The following is a 22,640-nucleotide window of genomic DNA, read 5'->3' as shown; positions in this document are numbered from 1 at the left end:
TATTATTTATGACTATGACACCGACATAATCTCCCATGAAATCAGAGAGAGCATGAAGATCGCCACAGGATACAGGAGAGTTGGTCGATCCAGTCCTTTCCTGCAGTTCGGGCTACCCCTGGTGAGCTTAACTGTTGTGGGTTTCCTTGGCATCGGTCATCTTCATCAAGGCAGGTATCTTTTAGGAAAAACTTTTCGTTTTTTTTCTAAGATTTCCACCATTCATCTTACTTCATTAGTTTGATTCTGTGATTCATTCAAGTCTCCAATTTATTAACCAAAGGAATGAAAAACCAACAAATCATGGTTAGGTATTTCTAAATTAATTGTCTTAGCATATATACTTAGGTCTTGTTTTAAGCCTTGGAGTTTTATTCTCATCTTCTTGATACTGCGACTCATCATTACAAGGAAAAGAAAACAGGAATACGGTTATGTATTTGTAAAAGTAGCTTGTCTTCTTTGAGTTCTGATTTTAGTTTTCATTTATGATCATGTTCTTGATATGGAAATCTCTAGTTTTCTTTGAAAGGTTAAAAAACAAAAGAAAAAATTGGCATTGTATTGAGATACATGATCATGCAAAATGCTTATTTTATCGTTATGATGATCGCAGGAGAGATGTGGCTTCTGTGTTAGATGAGCAGGGTTGGGAGAGGATAAAGGATACAGATGGCCTGACCCGTGAGGGTCCAGTAGGCAATAACATACAAAGAAAGAATAAGAAGATTAATTTAGAAGAGGAATTGAAGGTTAGTCCCAAAGTCTCTCTCACTCTCTCTCATACACTTCAATGATAAGTAAAATTGTGTGAACAAACTTTGTATGCAATTCTTAATAAGAAGTGGAGCTCAATTCGGATTCTGAAAAAAATGCTTTGTCAGAATGCCAGAATTTGCTGCTTCAAGTAAATACTTTTATCCCACTCTTTACTGAGAGAGCACATCTCTTTATCTGATAGAAAATTTGATATTGTTGGAATTATATTGGTTTTATAGATGGGGGATTATGCATTACATATCAGATAATTTCGCGTTAAAGGTCATGATACTGGTTGCGTATTTTCAGAGATTGCACTTTGAAAGCACCCTATATAATAATTTATCGATGAAATAGAAGATCATGTGTGTTCTATTGGGTAAAAAGATATTTCACCCTCCCATGCATGTTCTATGTCACCTACCGATAGAAGATCATTAGTGGCATTGTTTTCTATCATGTGAGAAATGGAACCAACAAGAGCAAGTATAAAGGCATTGTTGAATTTGCTCTATTCCTTTGTGTGACTTAGCAGATGAATAATCTACTCTTTACTGGTCTGAATTCAAACTTCAATCATAGGAGAAAAATGCAGACCCAATTCTGTTGGAGACATGAGCAAAGTAGCAAAAATAAACTAGGTAACTCTATAGGAGGGTGACATATCTCTGCCTATGTAACTTGCTGCGTATTACCATAATCAGAAGGCATCCCTTTTTAGTTGGATGTTGAAAAAATCATATTTCTTTAACAAATGGAATCATGCCACCTTTTTGTTTGTTGATGCATTTGTGCACAGAATACTAAGCATAAAATGAAAGAGATATTGGTTTTTAAAAAGCATATGTTCCCATGAAGATTCTTGATTTGAGTATAGCCTGTAGAAGTACCTTGACAATCTATTAAAATCTCATTACACCTTGTAAAAGATGTGCTATATATTTCCCAACAAAAACATCCATGTTCTTAAAACTACTCAATCACGACTCAACAACAAAATTCTTTTAGGTTATGTTCTCTTTAACCACTAGTATATTGTTTGCAAAAGAGATTTAACTCTATGGACAATAGTTGTAAGTAGCAATGTTATGCACTATGATCAAGGCTCAAGATAAGTCACCAATATATGGCTATTAATATTTTCTTTCACAGGTGCTAAACAAGAAGTTATAATGGCCATTTGGGTTGGCTCATCATAATTGTTATTGCGAATTTTCATCTCATTGTATTCCTAATAAATGTTTTTTTTTTGTTACATTTGCATATCCTTCTTGTATATAAACTTCAAGATGGGCGAAATTCATGTTGCTGATCACTTGAACAAAGCATCAATTTTATATCTACCATAAAAGGCCCTTTTTAAAAAAGAAAAGTCATTATTATAAAGAAACTGTAAAATAGTCAAGAGCTGCACTATGAAGTGCCAAACGTATTGAAAGCTAGGAGCCAAACACATTCAAAGGTCATATATGAGAAATTTAATTCCACAAACTACTGACATTTAGCTATTTGATATGTCAGTTGCCCTCAAGGACCTCTTGATACTAGGAAACCACATAATTATCATGCTTTGGTTGTATGGGTCTATCCTAGTGCACATGCTCTTATCTAGGATGAGAACCAAAAAGGGTTTTAGAATCTAAGCAATATTGAAGAGTAGTTTCTCTTCATCAGATTACATGTTTACAATTGGGCCATCATTGCAGATATGGGAAAGTGAATTTGGCAGTGCTTCGTGAATTTGCAGAAAACATTTGATACAATGCTGTGAGCTAGATTTGCTCAAAGATTGTACCACTGATTAGATTTTGGGCATATATTTTATGGGGAATCATAACATTGTATGAGCTAGATATTATATACGTAGAGTGGGAGAACCTTATGAATTGCTTCCATGAGATGGCCTTGCAATGGGATTAAAAAGGTTGCTGCACTTTCCCGCCAATACTTACTGGATTATATGTTAGTGAAATATAGAGCATAGAGGAGTACATTGGTCGAAGTGTGAGGCAAGGGTCGCATTATCTAGTACATTTATCTCTATCTCATTCCTACTCACTAGAAAGCAATTGATTAGCAATGATCATGCAACCTTCATGGATGGTTTTCTAACATTAATAGTTAAACAGAGTGGATAATAAAAAAGAAAAAAGAAAAAAGAAATTGGAACTTCATTGCGAAGTACCCAAGGGATGAATTTATTTTCACTGACTTGAAGGAAACTTCAGTGCAGCAGGTGTAGACCTATTGTGAACGTGTTACAATGCAACTATGATGTCATATTAATTTCATAAGTGGGGACTCAATGCTGAATTGATGTAAGGGAGCGTTGTCATGATCAAGACCTTGTAGTTTGGTCTAGATGAATATCAGCCTGAATTGCAGTGGAGATTGTAACTCCATTTCCTGGTTGTTGGATGCTGGCAGTTATAAAAATTTAAGTTTTGTAAATAGGTTTGTATATTTGATAGTTGTAGATGTTTCAGCTGTATGTGTGTGCGCATTAGGAAGGTACTGATCATATTTTATGATAACAGGCAATGCAAGAAAAAATGGATATTAACTCTTTTGAGTACAAGAAGATTCCAAAACCAGTAGTTAATGATCAACCCTGAAACAGCTTTCCACAGCCAGGTGATCTTTGGCTTGAACTTCTTCAAAGCAACTGCAATACATTCTTCGCAGTTTCTAGTATTATCTCAGTTTAGGCAGGAACTTTTCCCATCAAAATTTTCATAGATAGCATTTGCAGCTATAAATTGTGGTGCTATGTGTAATGTATACATTGAAAAATCTAAATGGTCCTCTTAGTGTAATCTCAGGAGGAAAGAGCTTGTGGATTTTCAGCATATCAGGTTCTTCTATGTAGTCACATTGATGAGCTAAGGAATAGTCATTTTTCATGTTGACATCCAAGTTTGCTGCATTTCCATGATAGAGTCTTCAAGTGATTACAAAGAGAAGCTTATTTTTGACAAAAGAATAAGACATAGACAAGTGGAGCCTATTTTTCAATAGAGTAAAACTGTTGTGTGTGTGTGTGTACTGCACATTGATATTGAGGCACACCTGTGAAGTATTCATGATTATTGTTTAGAAAAACGTTATCCATATCATTGAAATGGCCCTTTTTTCCTTTAATCAATCTGATAGAGGAAACATTTTGTAAAACATTTACGGCTCCATAGGTCATGCTACTGGCTTCCAGAGGACCATAACAGATCTTGATCATCATCGTCTCGATCTCATGTACGTATGACTTCCTCCCTAAAGCATACTTAAAGAAATCCAATTAGTTTGGCTAACTACTTGTCTCTAATACAGCAACACAAGAATGTGAATGTTCTTATTTCAAATTTTCTTATGATTGATTTTACCATTAGTTTTGTGATGGGACATTGATTTTGGATGTGAGGCCAATATTACATTTAGAGGTTATATCTGTTTACCTTTTGCTATTTGAGTGCTTGAGATGGATAAAGAAATTCGGTTCTACTTCATTCAAATGTATTCTGGTTGCTAACTTGTTGACGAAAAGCCATCTAAATGTTTCATATTTAAAATATTACTGATGAAAAAAAGTCTTCAGCATAAGGAAGATTTGATGTGTGCATGGCTTTTTTGCATTGGAACCAGAAATCGGCAACAGTTTGAACCCGCAGTTTAAACGATTTGATGGTTTTTAAATATTTTAAATATTTTTTAAACAACCTTTTCATTTTAAAGCCTAATTATCATATTTTAGGAAAAATCTTTACAATTTCGAAAAAATTTAAAATTTGACCTAAGTTGAAAACCAAAACCGAACCATGAAACTATGGTTTTAATGGTTTAATGGTCTGGAGTTTTACCTAATGGTTCGATTTAAATGGTTTTGTGGTTCGGTTCGGTTCTTGTTTCAAAAAAATTAAAAACGGTTTGGTTTTGACACACTCGAACCGAATCGAACCATTGCTGATTGTTGATTGGAACATGTATGATGTTCTGTTTCTTAGCATTGATTATGATAAAATGGAATATATTTCTTAGATTCCTTATCGAAATTCCTAGTAACTTAAACAATTTCTTGTTGGCTATTTGTTTTGCATACATAGTTGGAAGTGCACCATCGATGTATTGATGAACTAATATGATATTCATTCCATATAGTTGTGTTTGTGAAATTGGATCTATACAAAAAGAGATGATAAATATCCCGTTATTAGAAAGATGTTATACTTTTAACTATGAGAAATGGAACTATGTGTCTACTATTTGTTTAATATTATGTTTGACGCAACTTATATGATTTTGTCCACATAAGGTGTACATAATTAGAGTTGTTGTTTATATGTATTCTTTACATTGTGTATACATGATCATGGCAAAAAAAATACTAATAGAATCTTAGTAGCATGGGCAAGAAATCATTTGTTTAATCTCTTCTTACTTCATTCATCTAACCTAATCTACACCATTATTATTCATCAATAGAAATCAACTTTTTGAATCAACTTGGACTTAGCTTAGTATTGTCGTGGGAATCAAACATGAATCAAAACACAAGAATCCTTGTATGGGGATGTCACTTTATTACAAGACTTGAAATGAAAATTTCATGTGAAATTTGTTGCACCAATATGATAAACTCTAGTTTGTAGTCTACGGGAAGAATGTAATCACTCAAACATGAGACATAATTCAAATAATTCTACCCATTGTTTGAACTATGCAATACTTGTATGGTAAAATGACTATGTTGAATGAGCTCCATATTACATATAAAGATTATTGACTTAGGTTTGTTTAACATGATTTGAAAGGACAATACCCTACTTCTTTTAAAAGTCAAGGGTGGAACTTTGGATTCCCAACATTAGATGTGTGACCAATCATGATTCACAATGATCCCATTGTATTCAAAGATTTTATGTTAGATCAAGTATGCATTTGTTTCTAGCTTGTCCAAACTATTTTCAAACGCTAAAGTTTACGTTTTTATTAATTGAAGGCATCTCTAGTTTTCCTTGAAAGCTCTCAAAAGACACACATGAAAAGAATATACCTATGGGGAGGGTGTTCTAGCAGAAATTCCATAGTTACAATTGGGGTCCACCATCCAACTAAAAGAAGGAAAAAATTATGTGTCACCCCTTGAGATAGTTCAATTTGACGAGCATTTTCTTTTCCTCTTTCCTACTTTTTTGGCCTCAAGGGTGATGGCGAGACAACCATTTTCATTTTATCAATACCTTTTTTTTGTGGACACCAAATCTTGTTTATAGCTATTCTTAGGTATTATTCTCAGAAACTCTCCTCTAAAACAAGCATCGAGTCTAGCTATGGAAATATTGCGATAATACTTATTGGTTGGAAGACGTGTATGTATATATACATTTGCAATCATTTGAGGATACAAAAGGTGGTTTGGAAACGAAATGGGTATTGAGAGAAGCCAACGGCAAGGTGCGAGGAGGCTCCTTATTGGGAATACCTCCTCCATCTCCTCTTGTTTCTATCCTTTCTACGAGTACTACGGCTACTACTATTTCTTCTTTTACTTACAACCAACGAACCAAGACTACATATACACCACACTCCTTTCTACCACAACGAACCACGACGACATATACACTACACTACACACATACATACATATATGTAGTTAAAAGAGACATTGGGGTTTTTGTGGGTATTAAGAAAGAGTCTAAAAAGAGTCTCTTTCTCTAGGGGTGTTATGGCATATGTACATACATATGCAAATAACAACAACAATAATAGTCACGACCCAACACAAAGAACAAACAAAACGAACGCCTCCTTTCTACTATGTAATATGTATGTAAAAGAAAGAAGAAAGAAGAAAGAAGAAGAAGAAGAAAGAAGAAGAAGAAGAAGGAAACAGCCATGAATCTCCTCTCTCTTTCTGTCGTTCTCCCGTTTGGTCTTCTCTTCGTGTTCTCTGGCATCGTCGTGAACGCCCTGCAGGTATTGATGAAATAAATTCCAAAATACCTCTCGCTGCTTTGGTTTAGGTTCATGCAGTATTCCTCACTATATATGTGCAATTAGAACTCCCCTTTTTTTTGGCCGATTTGGCTTGAATTTTTAGTCATGTTGGAGGGCTTACATATCGCATAAAAAACACACTTTTTCTGTGCATACACTAGTTTCCAACGACAATAGAGTTCTGCTCTCATTAACTTTAGGCAGAAATTTCGCACTTGTTCATGTATGTATATCTAGGGTTTATTTAAGGCAACATCACCTTTTCTGCGTTTAGTTATCGTTTGGAATCGATATATTGTATTTACCAGCTTTCTTCATGCCCAATGAATCACGATTTGATCTAGAAATGTGCAATTGTAAGTCATTTGTTTCCATATCAGTCTTGCATGTCAAGGACTTAATTATGGTTTAGAATTGAAAGACCTTTGTGTGTCTTGTATGTAACTGGCCTCTTTTCAAATTCATGCATAATTCCGTATGAATTTTGATAGTCCATTCTGAATTTCTGACTTTATGGCAAGAAATAGCTCATTTTCATTTCCTTATTTACAGTATAGAATTGATCTTTCTGTGCATAGATTGAAATATCATGATCAATGTCTTTCCACTTGCTCATAATTCATCACTATTTGACTGAAGGTTGTGCATGTGCAAATCATAGTCTTTATTGTTATTTGGACAAGTATTTCGTGCATATCTAGGGTTTATTCCTGGAAATAGTGTATTCAATGATAAATCATGAACTAAATGAACCAGTTATAATATGACGATATAGTTTGTTGTCCTCCCTTTCAGGTGCTTACTTGTATATTCGTGCTTCCTTTTTCTCGAAGAACCTACAGGACAGCAAACCGGTTCTTGATGGATATTCTATGGTCTGAACTCGTGTGGCTCATGGATTGGTGGGCTGGAGTTAAGGTACGGTCTCCATGGAGAGAAATACCTAATTCTGCTATTACCTAAGCTTTGTCTTTCTCATGCATGAGTGTACCTTTAGCTTGACACTGAGCCCTTTTCTCAACTACCTAAGCACTGTCTTCTCACATGAGTATAACTTACCTTCAGCTTGAAACTGACCTCGTTCTTTTCCGACACAACCAAACAACTTGGAAATTTTATGTGGTTTCCCTTGTCTTTTGTCTAGGTTCGGGTTTATGTGGACCCAGAATCATGGAAACATATTGGTAAGAAATTTTGTGGTTTAAGACTCAGCATATATTTAGGATGTCTTTCCAAAGGAAGTGTGTAGAAGTAAACATGTAATGTGTTTTGGACGTGTTGTGTCAGGTAAGGAACATGCTCTTGTTATATCCAATCATCGAAGTGATTTAGATTGGCTGTTCGGTTGGATTTTAGCACAGGTTTGCCTATTTTGTTTCTGCACAAGGAAGCGTTGCTCTTGTTGGGATGAATGATCTGATTATTGTTTTTGGGAGGTAGCGAGTAGGTTGTCTAGGTAGCACTAGAGCAGTAATGAAGAAGGCAACACAATATTTGCCAGTGAGTTACCCTTTCTTCCTTCACTCACTACTTTTCGTATGTTTGAGAAGCCTTGCTAATTATTATCTAAATCTTGTAGATTTTATCGTGTACCCTTCTATTGTAGCTTTTATTGTGTAGTTTTCACATGTTTACTTTCCTCATTAAGCTTTGCCTTCAATAAGGTCATTGGCTGGTCTATGTGGTTCTCTGAGTACACCTTCTTGGAAAGAAATTGGTCAAAAGATGAGGGAACTTTGAAGGTAAGAATGAAATTTTAAAACAATTGATATTTGTAGTAAGATGTCATCGTATCAATGTTCTACTCATCGTATTTTATCAAGCTTACATATGAGACCAAACACTTGACCTTATGTTTATGCAGGCAGGCTTCCAACGCCTGAATGGTTTTCCACAACCTTTTTGGTTAGCACTCTTTGTAGAAGGAACTCGGTTTACAGAAGCTAAGTTAAAGGCAGCTCAAGAATATGCCGCATCAGTAGGCTTTCCGAAGCCGAGAAACTTGCTGATACCTCGAACAAAGGTAAGCAAAATGATAACACGAAATTTGATCTCTCGAAGGAGAAAGAAAGAAAATAATATTACACTGTATGAAATGCAAAATGACCAGTGAAAGGCTAAGGCTAAAATTGAAGTTTGTTCATATATGTCCCTGATTGGACATTCTAAGTAACATAATAGTCTATGAAATGCCAAAATGACCAGTTAAAAGCCAAGATTGAAGCACTTCCATGGTATGTGCCTCATTGGATATTCTACATGGAATGAATAACAATAGCGTGGCGTTAGCTCTTATGATTTACAATCATGGCTTTAACCCTTTTGAGGTAGTGAGGTTATGGATGAATTCAATGAGGGCGTGACTGTTTTGCTCAACAGATGTTATTCTCTTTCCTGGGTTACTCCTCTAGGGCATTCTCTAATGTATGTTGGGATCTGGTGGACCGATGTAGGAGCTGTGGATATGAAGAAGTTCATGATGATTCTTTGTATGGTTGAGTTGGCTTGTTTTCCATTTCTTCCTAAGAGTTTGTGATCCAAGCCCTCTCTTCATCCAGCTTCACAAAATCTATATCTGATTATACAATTCAGTTCTATGTGGTTGTGATCCTAAAAGGGTCAGTGAAGGCTCTATTGGAAGGGGACAAAGCGGGAACAATAGAGAAGGTTATCTATATGATGTACAATATGTATGATACAGAGTTTCTACTTGGGAAGGTTTTTGAACATGCGTATTCTGCCTATTTTCGTTTTGTGCTATGTTTCTGTAATAAGATGAGACTTTGAAAAAAAATGGGACTGTGTCTTAAGGACGAAGCATTTCCTGTGGAGAGCAAGATATGTCTTGACAATGTAGATAATACTTCTTTTGGAAGAGTTTTATTTACATGCTTATCTCATATTATTATGATGAGAAATCTGCTTATTTAAACTGTCATTTTTCGCTGCTACAAAGACCACATTATCATTACACATGCAGGGGTTTGTATCTGCGGTTATCAACTTGCGTGATTTTGTGCCAGCAGTTTATGATGTAACTGTCAGTGTTCCGAGGGAATCACCTGCTCCTACACTGAAACGGGTGCTTAGTGGTCAACCATCTGTGGTAATGTTCCATGCTTGACCTTAACCTGTTTTCCATGAGTGATCTTAACTTGTAACATGCAATATTTTCTCCTGTTTGCGAAAACCTTTAAAATGCTTAGACAAATATTCACTACTGAAACATCACGTGTCTTAAAATTTTATGGTAGCCCAAATCTTATCAGTTTTTGTGGGAGTAATGCTCAGCATAGAGTAGTAATTTCATGCTCCTGATGCCATCCTGTAATCACTGAGATCAGTTAATGCATCATGAGAAAACGTTAGGAAAGCCATATATATAAGGAATTAAAGTGTCTACCTTGGCAAAGGTAGAATAAATTTTATTATGCAGAAATAGTTCGTAGTTTCAATCAAATGTTTATGATGGAACTAAAAAATGAACAAGATGCATTATTATCATATATGTGAATGACATGCATTTAGGATTTTGGTTACTAAAAAATGGAACTGAAATGCAGTCTCCTGCAATGTATATAAGTCAGACGACATTCAACTTGGACATTGACAAAATTGCAGTATCTTTCTCATTCTTTTGTATTAAAATACAAGAGAAAATTTCGTTAACAGAAGCTGAAAGTGAAAGCTGCTAGGAAGGATTCTGCTTAACTCAATCTATATATATTGAGTATGTATATATAGTCAATAGATAAGATATGTGTGTATATATTCTCATGATCTTTTAAGACGCTTCTTTGAGTTCCTGTTAATGTTTATACCTATTTACCTATATTGATATGATGGTCTATATCTGAAATGCAGGTCCATCTACATGTGAGGAGATGCCCTATGTCTGATTTGCCTCAGACAGAGGATGGACTTTCAAAATGGTGCAGAGATACTTTCATCTTGAAGGTTATTACCATGATAATTAAAGAGATTCTTTCCTTATAGTTTGGTAGTGGCGGATTTTCAACAGTAGGTATGATGATGTTTTTCATGAATTCACCCAGTTCAGTATACATATATTGGGTTATTTTTGTAGGATGATCTGTTGGATAAACACAAATCTCAGAACACATTCGGAGAAGATTTGTACAATCCTATTCCGAGGCCAATTAAACCACTTTTGGTATATTCTGAAATACCTAATACTTTTCAACTCTTGTTAACGAGACAGGACATAAATAACTAGGGTGTGTCTACAGGTGGTAATTGTCTGGTCTGCATTACTGTTTTATGGAGCTGGGATGCTTTTACGACCTATGCTTTCCAGTTGGATTGGGGTAGCATGGATTACTGGAAGTCTTGGAGCAGTGTTTTTCCTAATGCAAATATTCATTATTTTTACTCAATCAGAGAGATCCACGCCCATGAAATCAAGGACATCTGATGATGCTAGCCATAAAGTAGTAAATGGAAAAAGTTAAGTAATTATAAAGTTGCTAGTTTTGCCTCAATGTGATAAAACCTTGATACATTTGCAACCTAGTTTAGGACTTCTGGAGTATCATCCCATCAATTATAGGCAATTGAATCTTCATACCTACATTAAGAGGAGACATTTTTATTTAGCTGCCAATATGTGGTCCATTTATATCTCTACCTGGGAAGATATTCTTCTGCACATCTTATCCTCTTTACATTCGATTTACTTTGGATTAATTAAAATCTCAAAGATTTTTGTTATTTATCATAGAATTTGTGAACTGCGCTTGCTAATTTTTATTGGATTTGTCATAGAATTTACATTGGTGCAAGGGCAACCATGTTTTGGTTAGTTCATCTATTGTGAAAAATAGTTGCAATGTAATTTATGAAGACGAGCTTGCATTCTAATGTGCAGCGATTTGATGGAATTGTTCTACTAGAAATGTTTTGATTGGAAACCATCTACATATTAGATGCATATACCATCCCTGGATGTAAGACCCACATCTTTTGCAATATTAAAGCAGGAATGCTTAGTTAGAGATCTCGAATTCTGCTTTGTAGATTATGAAACTTTCTGCATTTGGCATATACCATCCCTGGATGTAAGACCCACGTCTTTGTTTGATAGGGGCATATATGTGTGTCATAGAACTGAACGAACTATTCCAAGTACAAAAAACTAGGGAATACACTATTATCCTAGGGGTTAATCTAGATGAATATCATTCAAAATACTAACGTTCTAGTTAGTATGACAAACATCAACACTAAACCATCTAGGGTACAAACAATTTTCAATGTTGGTGATCTAGTTATTGACGTGATCTCATTGGCTTGGACGTTTGTTTCTTTCTAGAAGTTTTGGTCATGATAATATTTGGTTTTTATAATGATTAGTGATTCCCTCATGTTAGTATGTTGGTTGATTCATAGTATGTCACAAAAATCTATTGTGTCAATTTGGTGGATAATGCACCAATGGTTTGCATAACATGAACCTCTAATAATATAGTAATTGTTGCTTCTAGGTCTACCACTTCTTGTGAAACCTTTGCTTGGCATATCAAAATGTCAATTGTAAATAAGCAACAAGACAAAACGTTGTTTGTCTTGGCTTCATGTTTTTCAACTATTGGATCCATCTAATAAGACCAAGCATACATTATATCATATCCTAGAATGCATCATGGTTGTAAAAAGCTAATGAACATAATGGAGGTCATGGTCATGGTTTCCATCACCGTTTGACATAAAATTTTGCATGTCTTAGGGTCAACTTATATTGATCACTACAAACCTCAATATGCAGTCAATGAAAACCCAGAAGAGATTGTTAATGCATGAAAAAAATGTGACCTGAAAAATTAGGGGCATTAAATTCACTCCCAAGTAAATGAAAACCAACTTGTTGGGCGAGAAGGTCATGCAAACATGCATTCAAAGTCTGCTAGAAGTTGAAGTGTCTGATTCTTGATGTCTTGAGTCAAGATTGGTCCTCATACAATGTAAAAAGTGGTGCTTAGATGTTTACTGTGGATTTTTGAACGGCATAAGACTTCTCATATACAGCGTTAAGCTGTAGTGAATGAATTCATTTTCCATTCTCATGATTGCACTGATGTATTGGACCTTTTTATTATTATATCGGAATGCATTGATGGAGTATCGATTCTAATCACACGTTTGCTAATGAATGCTTTTTCTGTTGTCGCCCTGCTCAAGGATTGCAGCAAGAAGAACGATCTATGTCAAGGCATTAAACTACACGGCAGCATCCTGGAAGCTGGGTTGCTTGAGAAGAGCCCCCATGTTGCCAGCAGTTTGATCAGTATGTATGCTAAATGTGGTGAACTTGCCAAAGCACAAACTCTGCATGATGAACTCCCGACTCAAAGCTTGATCACTTGGAATGCACTCATCTCAGGGTATGCCCACTGTGGCCGAAGCCATGATGCATTGAACTGTTTCGAACAAATGCGAAGTGAAGGTCTTTCTCCCGATGGGGTTACGTTCACATGCATCTTGAAGGCTTGTGCCAATGTGGGAGATGTTAGTAAGGGAAAACTTATTCATGATGAGGTTATACGCAAGGGCTTGCTGTATAGAAATGTTGTTCTTGGCACTGCTTTGGTAGATATGTATGCCAAATGTGGTCTTCTTGTAAAAGCTCACGAAGTGCTTAAAGAGCTTCACGTAAGAGATGCGGTCGCATGGTCGGCTTTGATTGCAGGATATGCTCAACATGAACAGGGCCATGAAGCTCTTCAATGTTTTGAACAAATGCAAAGAGAGGGATTTTCACCGGATGTTGTCACCTTCACTTCCATCTTGAAGGCATGTGGCAGCACTGGAGATGTTGACAAGGGCAAGGAAATTCATGATGAGATTACAAGAAGGGGGTTTTTGAAGAAGAATATTTTGCTTGGAAATGCTTTGTTGGATATGTACGCAAGATGTGGTATGCTTGTGAAAGCACAAAAAGTGCTTGAAGAGCTTCCAGTTCGGAATGTAGTTTCTTGGTCTGCGCTAATTGCAGGATATTCCAAGCAAGGACAACATCTTGAAGCTCTGAGATGTTTTGAGCGAATGCACGATGAAGGTCTCTCACCTGATGTAGTCACTTATATTTGTATCTTGAAGGCCTGTGACCACACAAAAACCATGAACAAGGTAAAACAAATCCATAATGACATTGTCATGAGGGGATTATTAGAGAAAAATGATGTGCTTGGTAATGTGTTGGTGGATATATATGTGAAATGTGGCAATCTTGTAGAAGCAACACACGTTCATGACAACATTTGTGTTCAAGACATAGTCTCCTGGTCAGCATTAATTGCAGGGTATGCCCAACATGGGCAAGGGCAAGAAGCGTTGAACTGTTTTGAGCGAATGCAATGTCAGGGTGCAACTCCAAATGTGGTAACCTTTATTTGTGTCTTGAATGCCTGTGGCAGCACAGGAGCGATCGATAAGGGAGAAGGAATCCACAAGGAGCTAAGCAGTAGTGGTTTGCTGAAGAAAGATATCGTGCTAGGCAATGCATTGGTAGACATGTATGCTAAATGTGGGTTTCCTGCAAAAGCACAACAAGTGCTTGAAAAGCTTCCTTCCCGAGATACTATATCTTGGAATGCAATGCTTGCTGGTTATGCCCAACAAGGACGAGGACAAGAGGCACTGGACTGTTTTGAACAGATGCAAGGTGAGGGGATCCTTCCAAATATGGTCACCTTTCTATGCATTCTGAATGCATGTAGTCATTCAGGGCTATTGGATGATGCCCAAATAGTGTTCGAGGATATGACTAGAAAATATGGTCTCACACCAAGCTTAGAACACCAGACTTGCATGGTGGTGGTTTACGGATGTGCTGGGCATTTCGGAAAGGTAATGTCGCTGATTCAAACAATTCCATGCTCTGGCTGCCCTTCAGTTTGGCTTGCATTATTGGGTGTTTGTAGAAAGTGGGGAAACGTGAAGATTGGGAGATTGGCTTTTGATCATGTAGTACAACTAGACCACAGTTGTGCTGCAGCTTATGTCCTTATGACTGATATTTATATGTCTGCTGGCATGCAAGAAGATGCCGTAAACGTTGAAGCGCTGAGATCGGAAAATATGGCTTGCTTTGCATAAGCCAAGCTATTAATAGCATGTGAATTGATGTAAGTGGAGATGTTTTTGCTAATTTTCTGGTGGGGGTATATACAATGCACCCTTAAGAGTAAAGATCTCTGTGCAAAAATAATATAGAGATCTTCTGCAAGACTTTGCAGCATAACATTTTCTCCAATAATCTCTCAATTTGTCTCAGGTTTTACTATGTACACTCTGATAATTTGGCCATTGCTTATGCCAATGAAGAATTGGATGGAACCATGCATGTTGCAGATAATTCACATCGGTGATGAGTACCTTACTATGATATTACTTATTATTTTGAAAAATCCCACAAGATTGGATCGTACAGTTGGCAAGAGAAGGGTTTTATATGATCAGTAAGAAGGGAAATTAAATGATACACTGTTAAATTGGCGTTATACTAACACTTATTGCCCTATGTTGTATATAATTAATGAATACTTCTTATAATGATCCTGATGACAAAGACATTGACTTAGAATGAGTATCACGCTTGTCTTCTTGAGGATTCCTGTCCATAACAAATTAATCAATTGTTGTGGATATAGGGTTTGAATGAATTTTGTTGTTAAAATTCTACAATTCCAACGAATGTGACATCATCCATCTCTCCAAGCAGAGGCATTTTTCCGCTGATCAGGCTTGTATGGATTGTATTGTGTGAACATAGACTTAATTCCACCTAATTGAGTCATGTTTCAAAATGCTATGCCTAAGACAACTGAAAAATATATTAATCGTGAAGTGATCCAGGTTACTGGATGGTCTTCAGGTTTGTAATTTACCCTTTCTTGGAAAACCAGTGTCTCTCTTGCTGTCTGTCTCATCTCTTTGGAACAAGGGCCTCAAAGATGATAATATGAGGGAATATTGGTATTAATGCATAGCTAAAGTAACATGGCCACAATAATTTATTACAGAATTTTGAAAGAGAAATATACAGCTTTCATTAATTTTGAAAATACATTTAGACAAGTTCGCTTTGGCATATCTACATTGAGTTAATTTCGGTTATTACTGCATTATGCCTTCTGACCAAGGAATAAGTATTTTAAATATGATCAATGTTAGGCATAGCACTAGTTTATTTGAGATCTAATTGCTGTGATGCAGGTTCAATGCAATCTTCAATGTGTGCCAATTTGCGAAGAGAAGTTCATTGTGCAAAGAAATTATGCAGTATTTGATAGATGCACATTATTCTCATGTGTTTATAGTTAGCACCTCATCTTGTGTGGCAGGGATGGTTGATTGCCTGATTATTGTCATGATAAAGTTGTCTTATGAATCAAGATATAACTTGTCTGTGTAGTTCTGATGAGGGGTCGTCAGTTTCCATGTGATGTTGTGACTTGGAGATCACAATCCATTGAACACACCAAAGCTGTACATATCAATCTTACTGTGGTCTTGGCTGTGATGTTGAAGAACTCCGTACCATGTATCGTGAAGTCCCATGGCATGATTACCAAGCTTCATTTGTGCTCCATCTCACTTGCCAACCCGAACTGTCACCAATCCCCATCTCTGTTGTCAGCTAGCCACATTCATGTCCCTGTGAAAGATGCATCAATCGTCCAAACCTTGATCCAAATGGTCCAGCACCGCAGCCCGCCGCCAGTCAATATTCTGAATATAATATTGGGAAAAGTACCAGGATACCCCTGGAAGTTCGTCTATTTACCATAATGCCCCTGAAAGTTCCAAATTTACCAAACTACCCCTATGTCCAAAAAATTACACTTTATAAAGTAATTATACACTCAAATCTACAAGCCCTATCAAAGGTGGAAGAAATGGACCCGCACCAGCCCTATTTACCAAAGATTTGAGTGTATAATTACTTTATAAAGTGTAATTTTTTGGACATAGGCGTAATTTGGTAAATTTAGAACTTTCAGGGGCATTCTGGTAAATAGATGAACTTCCAGGGGTATCGTGGTACTTTTCCCTATAATATTCCCCTCCTAATTATAGCCTTTAATTATCATCCTTCATCATGAAGAAGGATAAGCACTGCTTTGCCATTCTCATTGAAGTGTCCTTCAACTTCAACAAGTTGAGATGACATTTTGCTGATGATGACCATCTCTACTTACGAGATTTCTGCAGCTTCCTCTGATCATCCCCATTAGACATGTCCAATAGAACCCACTCTTTATAGCTTGCTGCATGCCGATTCACTTATTGTGTTCCTCTCAGAAATACAAAATGCACCTCTCAGCACATCCCTGTGGCTCCATTACTGGTCCTGGTTGGCTAAATGCTTTTGCTATCTGATCATCAGTCTCATGCGGTTGTTGAAACAAGAATATAGCATACATATCGCAACTGGAAGCACAATAATGGTTAGGAAACGTGGCCCAACTGCTGCAGAATGAATAGATGAGACATTTGTGGCGGGAATGTGCAGACCAGATTATTGTCTTATTATATTGACTGCTATTTAATCCCATTTTGTACAGAGGATGCTTGGCTGATACTGCCATGTTTTGTCCCTCTAAAGATCCTGCATACATTATTCATCGATTTCAGAGGTTGCATACTTCGAACTCAAGAATGGGCTTTGACCATGGGCTTATGGTACACCATCCTTCTGCACAAGATCTCACAAATTCACTTCACAAGATATATAAATGTATGTGTATACCAGCAAAAAAACAGTTGCAGCTTAGTTTACTATATATCAATTTAAAGTAAAACTGAAAGCACATATCAGGCTATCCTCCTTCAGAGGCCTTCATTGATAAATAAAGACATTTGTAGACTTTTGCCAGAGTTCTTGCGACCTACCTCAAACCACATGAATGCATTTACACATTTTTTTAATAACTACGCCCCTAAACCATCTCCACATGGGTAAGAGAAACAGCTAATTCAGTCAAGTCTACCATCTCCACATGGGTAGGAGAAACAGCTAATTCAGTCAAGTCTATAAAACCTTCTCTAGGAGGCTTATCCTCCATCAACATTACTGTGACCCAGCATCATTGACAACTGTTTCCAATAAGGGGTAAAGATTCAACATAAACTTGGTTCAATCTGAGAAACAAAACGATATCTATCCAAAATACCACACCACACAAACATTTGATATTCAAGTGGACCTTCAGATTACTGATTCCATAAGAAAACATTCATTATCAGTAAAAGAGTCCAATTATTTGTATTACAAAGATGCACCACACCCCACACCAAAAAAGTTTGTCTATTAAGGAGAAAACAAAACACTCCAAAACCAGAAAATTTGTCTGATAACATAAGAAGGTTCATTTGATATTTAAATCAGCCTTAAATACACTGATTCCATAAAATAACATCCATCATATTGCATTCAGTACAGAACGCCATTATTTGCATCAGAAAGATGCACCACACATCACACCAAAAAGGTCATCTGCGGATGAGAAAACAAAGCACACCAAACCAAAAAGTTCAACAAACACACTTGAAAAGAAGATTACTAAACCTATTTCCCTCTGAAGAGGATTTCTCAAAACTAGGGATTCTGCGGCCATTCAACATATAGCTTGGCATGTTCTTAACCTAGCTGTGGCCTAAGCAATTCATTCAGAAATCCAAATTCACTCTGAGGAAGACTCCTCAGACTCAGCATTCTGAAGCCATTCAACAAATAGCTTGGCATGCTTCTTAATCTGGTTATCACCTGAACCATTGTCATACCAATGCACTATCATCTCCTCCTCAATGATATCCAAGTCATACAGGACCTTTAACACCAGAGGAATTTCTTTACGAACTTCTAGAGATTGAGTGATGTAGTATCCCTCAACAGCACCAAGCAATAGTTCCTGATCCTGCTGGTCATTTATTACCTGAGACAAAAAGTTCTTTTTCTTCTCTATTTCTCGTGCAAGACCCTTGGAAGTTCCAAAAAACAAGGCTCCAAAATATGCGTTCATAGTTTCCTGCTTAGATTTGGGATCACATGCATGCAAACGCGCAGACACTAAGTTGCTGTCGAAGTCACTTGCCAAAGACTTCCTAAAATCCTGTACAAGCTTCTCATGAAGATCCTCTTTATTGCTTGATAAACCATCCTGTTTCGAGTTAGAATCCTTCATTTTAACTTCAAGTTCTGGATCGACCTTTTTAGTTTTCCCTGAATTTGGCTTGGCAACATCAGGATTGCAAGGTATAGTGTTGATCATGACCATCTCGCTAGTAGCCGCAGTTAATTGTTCTTGAATACGCTGCTGTGCTGCTGTAGCAGAGGTATCTGTTTGCCACTGGATATCATCATCATCACTTTCTTCCTCGGTTTCATCCTGTTGGTTATCGCCAGAAGAATGCTTCTCTCCATCAGATGCCGGAGCTGCTTTCTTCTTAATGACATGGCCGTTCTCTTCTTGCCCTTTCTTTTTGGTTGTTTTCTTACCCTTTTTTACCTCATCCGCAGCCTCTCCTTCTTTCAGGCGTTCTTTTTCAGCTCTTCTCATTCCCTTCTTACCACTTTTCTTCTGCTCAGGAGGATTTTTGAGAATGAAAGTAGTCAACTTGTCTCTCATGTCAACATTAGATAAAAATCCACAAGCAGCACATTTCATTGTTATAAGCTGATTTTTGGTGATAATAATTTCAGTTTCAGGATTCCTACATCCATAGCATTGCACATATTTCTTGATGAAATTTTCTAAAAGACCTGCAAGTTTTGCAGTATCATGAGCACCATTAACAATAGCAGTACCAGTCTTCTCATCAAACTTAGATTGGGCACCAAGCTCACACCCAAAGTATTTTGTTGTGTATGCAGGTGGTCGAGCTAGGGCCTTAGCAACATCAACCATATTTGCCAAATTGGTCTTGATTCCATTTCCCCTACCTTCAATCTTTGTTATCAATTTTGGCATTTTGTATCTGTAGAAGGCATCATCCTGATTGCTTGCACCGATATTTTGAAGGGCCATTTTTAAAAGTTTGCTTCGCTTCTTTTTAAAGAGGACCTTTATCTACTAATGATGGGTGAATCTGCTGCCTCTCAGAACCTCCAAACCAGAGATCAAGTACACTATAGTACAGAAAATTTGGGTATGTGCCAGGAGACACTTCACCCTCAACTTTAGAAGTCAAGTGATGCATACAATGTTGATTAGAATCCGGTATCTTGTGCATAAACAGACTGTGGAGCTCTTTGTACATGACAATGCTTGCTTCTAGCAAAAAACCTGCAGACAATTGTGAGGACACATTCAAGAACGCTGTTGAAAGGTGCAAGTTTTAGTAATGACCATATAAATCAGAATATAAAACACATAAGATTATCACATTCCGTTTAACAAGATAAATCATCAAATAAAAACTGCCGCACATTTAAAATTGAAATCACTGACTTCAAGAATCAATAGCAAATTCCATTTAGCGCGGCTATTCATGAACAGAAATCTTCCCATCACTCCCAAACAAAAAACTTGAGACAGGGAATTAATATTTGATCATTCCATCTAGGGACCCGAACGTGGAGTCTAGGACAAGGGAGAAAAACACTAGGACAGCCATTCAAAAACGCTAGGCTAGACCTACAACAATCGCTAATCTTGACAATACCCAACTACCAGACATCTTAAACAAAAACATTCGTTATGGTTTAGCTACTACGATAGACGGAACTGTATTTCCGACTCCAGAATAGAGATCTGATACATCTAACAAGCTGGCTATGAACCGAAGTGTTCCATAATCTGGCTTATAATCAAAAGCTGAGACAGGATCTCGCGTCATAACCAAGAAATGTGATACGAACCAAAGCAGACTGCTAAAACCAAAACTCTAGCAAATCGCAAACCTAAATTTTCGCGGTAAGCCAGATTAATTAAGGAGGAGGAGGAGGAGGAGGAGGAGGAGGAGGAAGAGGACTTACCTGCGTGCGGCTAGGAAGCGATGGAGGCGAGCTTCTTTCCTGCAGAGAGAGGGGGGGGAGAGAGCGAGAGAGGTAGGAGAGCCACACAGAAGCGTATAAATACCGTCAAACCCTAATTTGCTGCCGACCTGTCTTCCCAATTTCGGTTTCATTCTTTCTCTTATAATCAATCCATGGGGGCCATTTCCGCAATTACCTATTTCATTCCCTCCAGTGCCATAGTATGAACCATACCTGCATTCGCATTCGCGAATGGTTAAATCATTCGTGTACGAAAACACCCTCAAAGAACGATAAATACCATACCTTTGGATTAACTATTTATTATGAGGTAAATAAGCCTAAAAAATGGGAAAAAAAGAAAAAGAAAAAGAAAAACATTAAAAAAATGGGAAAAAAACACAAGAATATTTGAATAACATTCGCATTCGTTTTCCAACATATGAAAACGAATGTTACGAACACGAATTTTACGTACTACTATTCATTACGGCCCATGTATGCGTATGCGTATGCGTATTCGTATGTGTATGTGTATGTGTATGTGTAGGAAATGGCAGATAGGATGGTTGTCTGGACTACCTTCCGTCAAACGGTTTGGCTGTTGTAAAATTGGTCTCGAGAATTTATTTAAGAACAAAAAGAAACCAAACAAAAGTAGATTGCCCAAGTCAGGGATTCAAACTTCTTCGGTTTCTTCCTAGAACCTTGCCTTCTCTCTCTCACTCTCTCTCTCTCACACTCTCTCTCTTTATAATAGAAAACGAACTTATATCTTCTTTCATTGATTGATTAATACTTTTCTTAAATTGCAACGTATCTTTATGTGTGCGTGTGTGTCCATTCTTGCAAATTCAGGTAAAGAAACTTGTGGTTTCATACAATTTCCTACTATGTAATTTCCCGAAACTTATAGGAGGGAGAGAGTCTTTACGTGGATGGAGTGTTGAGTGTCCCTTCTTCTTTACAACACACTTAGTTAGTGATGAATGAATGCCCCTTAGCTTTAAACAACACAAAGCAAGCATCGTGATTCATACCTAAGTTGATTGATATGTGATGATATTCATAAAGAGAGATTGGCCAAGTTATGAGGGTCAAAGATTAAGTATACAACAAAGATATCTTGCATTTTATGTTCCTCACACAAAGCTTTCTAAAACATTAGATAGCTTTCTAAAGGAGAGCAATGCAAATACACACGATATTGTGTCCTAGGCATATTATTCAAGCCTTGCCTTTACATGTATTTCGTGTGAGAAACCTTTATGCTTGGCTCATGCTTGGCTCTTAGCATACTATATGTTGAACTTTGCTAGAACACATCTAATACATCTACAAGGTCAAAATTACTTTATGTCTACACAAGATTGTTATTCGTAAAATCAAAACCAAATTTCTTGTCAATCAATAGGTCTTTAATAGTATTGGATTTATATAATTGTGAAGTTTGATTTAATTCAATGAAATAATCGATAAATATAGATAAATGGGATTGCCGCATAAAAGCTTTTAAAATCTAAATGAGGAAACGTGATGATTAAATCTATATGAAGACCCATTTCTCAAACCTCAACAATATACGCACATGTAGTCTTGAGGGGAAATCTCATGAATGTTGCAACTTGCTAGTATCAATATACTAGATGAATGAAATACTTTTTGTGTGTTTTCTTCATTATGGAGTACAAGAAAGCATCATATTGTAAATAAACTAGGTTTTTAACTCAATAACTTGATGCATGGGAGTATTAGTAGTTTCATAGATATATTATAGTAATTTGAATTGTGTAGTAGTTTCAACCATTAAAAAATGCATGTATAATATAATAATATGATGGATTTCCCATTTTAACTCTATGATGACTTTGATTTTGTTGCATCCCAATGCTCA

At 36.7% G+C, this 22,640-nt stretch overlaps 4 protein-coding genes across 5 annotated transcripts; 3 read left to right on the top strand and 1 right to left on the bottom strand.

Annotated features, from left to right (window-relative positions):
• Positions 1-24: 24 nt before the first annotated feature.
• LOC147857863 (cytochrome C oxidase assembly protein) lies at positions 25-4,064 on the top strand. The gene is made up of 3 exons (XM_087327928.1): positions 25-174; positions 617-752; positions 3,297-4,064. The coding sequence occupies exons 1-3, from the start codon at positions 53-55 to the stop codon at positions 3,372-3,374; spliced, it is 336 nt and encodes a 111-aa protein (XP_087184054.1). The 5' UTR covers positions 25-52; the 3' UTR covers positions 3,375-4,064.
• Positions 4,065-6,577: 2,513 nt separating this feature from the next.
• On the top strand, positions 6,578-11,480 carry LOC147857862 (1-acyl-sn-glycerol-3-phosphate acyltransferase PLS1-like). Of its 2 annotated transcripts, XM_087327611.1 has the most exons (12): positions 6,647-6,726; positions 7,056-7,103; positions 7,543-7,665; positions 7,892-7,931; positions 8,035-8,108; positions 8,188-8,247; positions 8,412-8,489; positions 8,612-8,770; positions 9,728-9,853; positions 10,612-10,704; positions 10,835-10,921; positions 10,998-11,480. In XM_087327611.1, exons 3-12 carry the CDS (start codon positions 7,609-7,611, stop codon positions 11,217-11,219), a joined length of 996 nt encoding a protein of 331 aa, XP_087183737.1. In that variant the 5' UTR covers positions 6,647-6,726; positions 7,056-7,103; positions 7,543-7,608; the 3' UTR covers positions 11,220-11,480. The 2 variants fall into 2 exon arrangements, with proteins under 2 accessions (XP_087183736.1, XP_087183737.1); XM_087327610.1 differs by lacking the exon at positions 7,056-7,103 and having other exon boundaries at positions 6,578-6,726.
• Positions 11,481-12,759: 1,279 nt separating this feature from the next.
• Positions 12,760-15,386, top strand: LOC147857861 (pentatricopeptide repeat-containing protein At3g09040, mitochondrial-like). Its single transcript, XM_087327448.1, has one exon. It carries the CDS (start codon positions 12,913-12,915, stop codon positions 14,860-14,862), a length of 1,950 nt encoding a protein of 649 aa, XP_087183574.1. The 5' UTR covers positions 12,760-12,912; the 3' UTR covers positions 14,863-15,386.
• Positions 15,387-18,140: 2,754 nt separating this feature from the next.
• Positions 18,141-20,906, bottom strand: LOC147857860 (putative eukaryotic translation initiation factor 5-1). Its single transcript, XM_087327451.1, has 2 exons — positions 20,747-20,906; positions 18,141-20,054 (listed from the first exon to the last, which is right to left on the bottom strand). Exon 2 carries the CDS (start codon positions 19,794-19,796, stop codon positions 18,453-18,455), a length of 1,344 nt encoding a protein of 447 aa, XP_087183577.1. The 5' UTR covers positions 19,797-20,054; positions 20,747-20,906; the 3' UTR covers positions 18,141-18,452.
• Positions 20,907-22,640: the final 1,734 nt, after the last annotated feature.

The sequence above is a fragment of the Azolla caroliniana genome, unplaced genomic scaffold (assembly GCF_043228905.1).
Source record: "Azolla caroliniana isolate FFs.n. ecotype wild unplaced genomic scaffold, voAzoCaro1.0.p SCAF_11, whole genome shotgun sequence".
Lineage (NCBI taxonomy): Eukaryota > Viridiplantae > Streptophyta > Polypodiopsida > Salviniales > Salviniaceae > Azolla > Azolla caroliniana.
The sequence above is the reverse complement of the archived record's forward strand: the minus strand, read 5'-3'. Positions and strand labels throughout refer to the sequence as shown.

What these genes read in the sequence shown, in the direction of transcription:
- LOC147857861 (XM_087327448.1), top strand. Translation starts at nt 12,913, where the DNA reads ATGAATGCTTTTTCTGTTGTCGCCCTGCTCAAGGATTGCAGCAAGAAG.
- LOC147857863 (XM_087327928.1), top strand. Translation starts at nt 53, where the DNA reads ATGAAGATCGCCACAGGATACAGGAGAGTTGGTCGATCCAGTCCTTTC. An exon ending in GGTCATCTTCATCAAGGCAG is followed by an intron (nt 175 to 616) that starts GTATCTTTTAGG and finishes TGATGATCGCAG; the next exon opens with GAGAGATGTGGCTTCTGTGT. An exon ending in ATTTAGAAGAGGAATTGAAG is followed by an intron (nt 753 to 3,296) that starts GTTAGTCCCAAA and finishes TTATGATAACAG; the next exon opens with GCAATGCAAGAAAAAATGGA.
- LOC147857862 (XM_087327610.1), top strand. Translation starts at nt 6,646, where the DNA reads ATGAATCTCCTCTCTCTTTCTGTCGTTCTCCCGTTTGGTCTTCTCTTC. An exon ending in TCGGTTGGATTTTAGCACAG is followed by an intron (nt 8,109 to 8,187) that starts GTTTGCCTATTT and finishes TTTGGGAGGTAG; the next exon opens with CGAGTAGGTTGTCTAGGTAG. An exon ending in TTAGTGGTCAACCATCTGTG is followed by an intron (nt 9,854 to 10,611) that starts GTAATGTTCCAT and finishes TCTGAAATGCAG; the next exon opens with GTCCATCTACATGTGAGGAG.
- LOC147857860 (XM_087327451.1), bottom strand. Translation starts at nt 19,796, where the DNA reads ATGGCCCTTCAAAATATCGGTGCAAGCAATCAGGATGATGCCTTCTAC.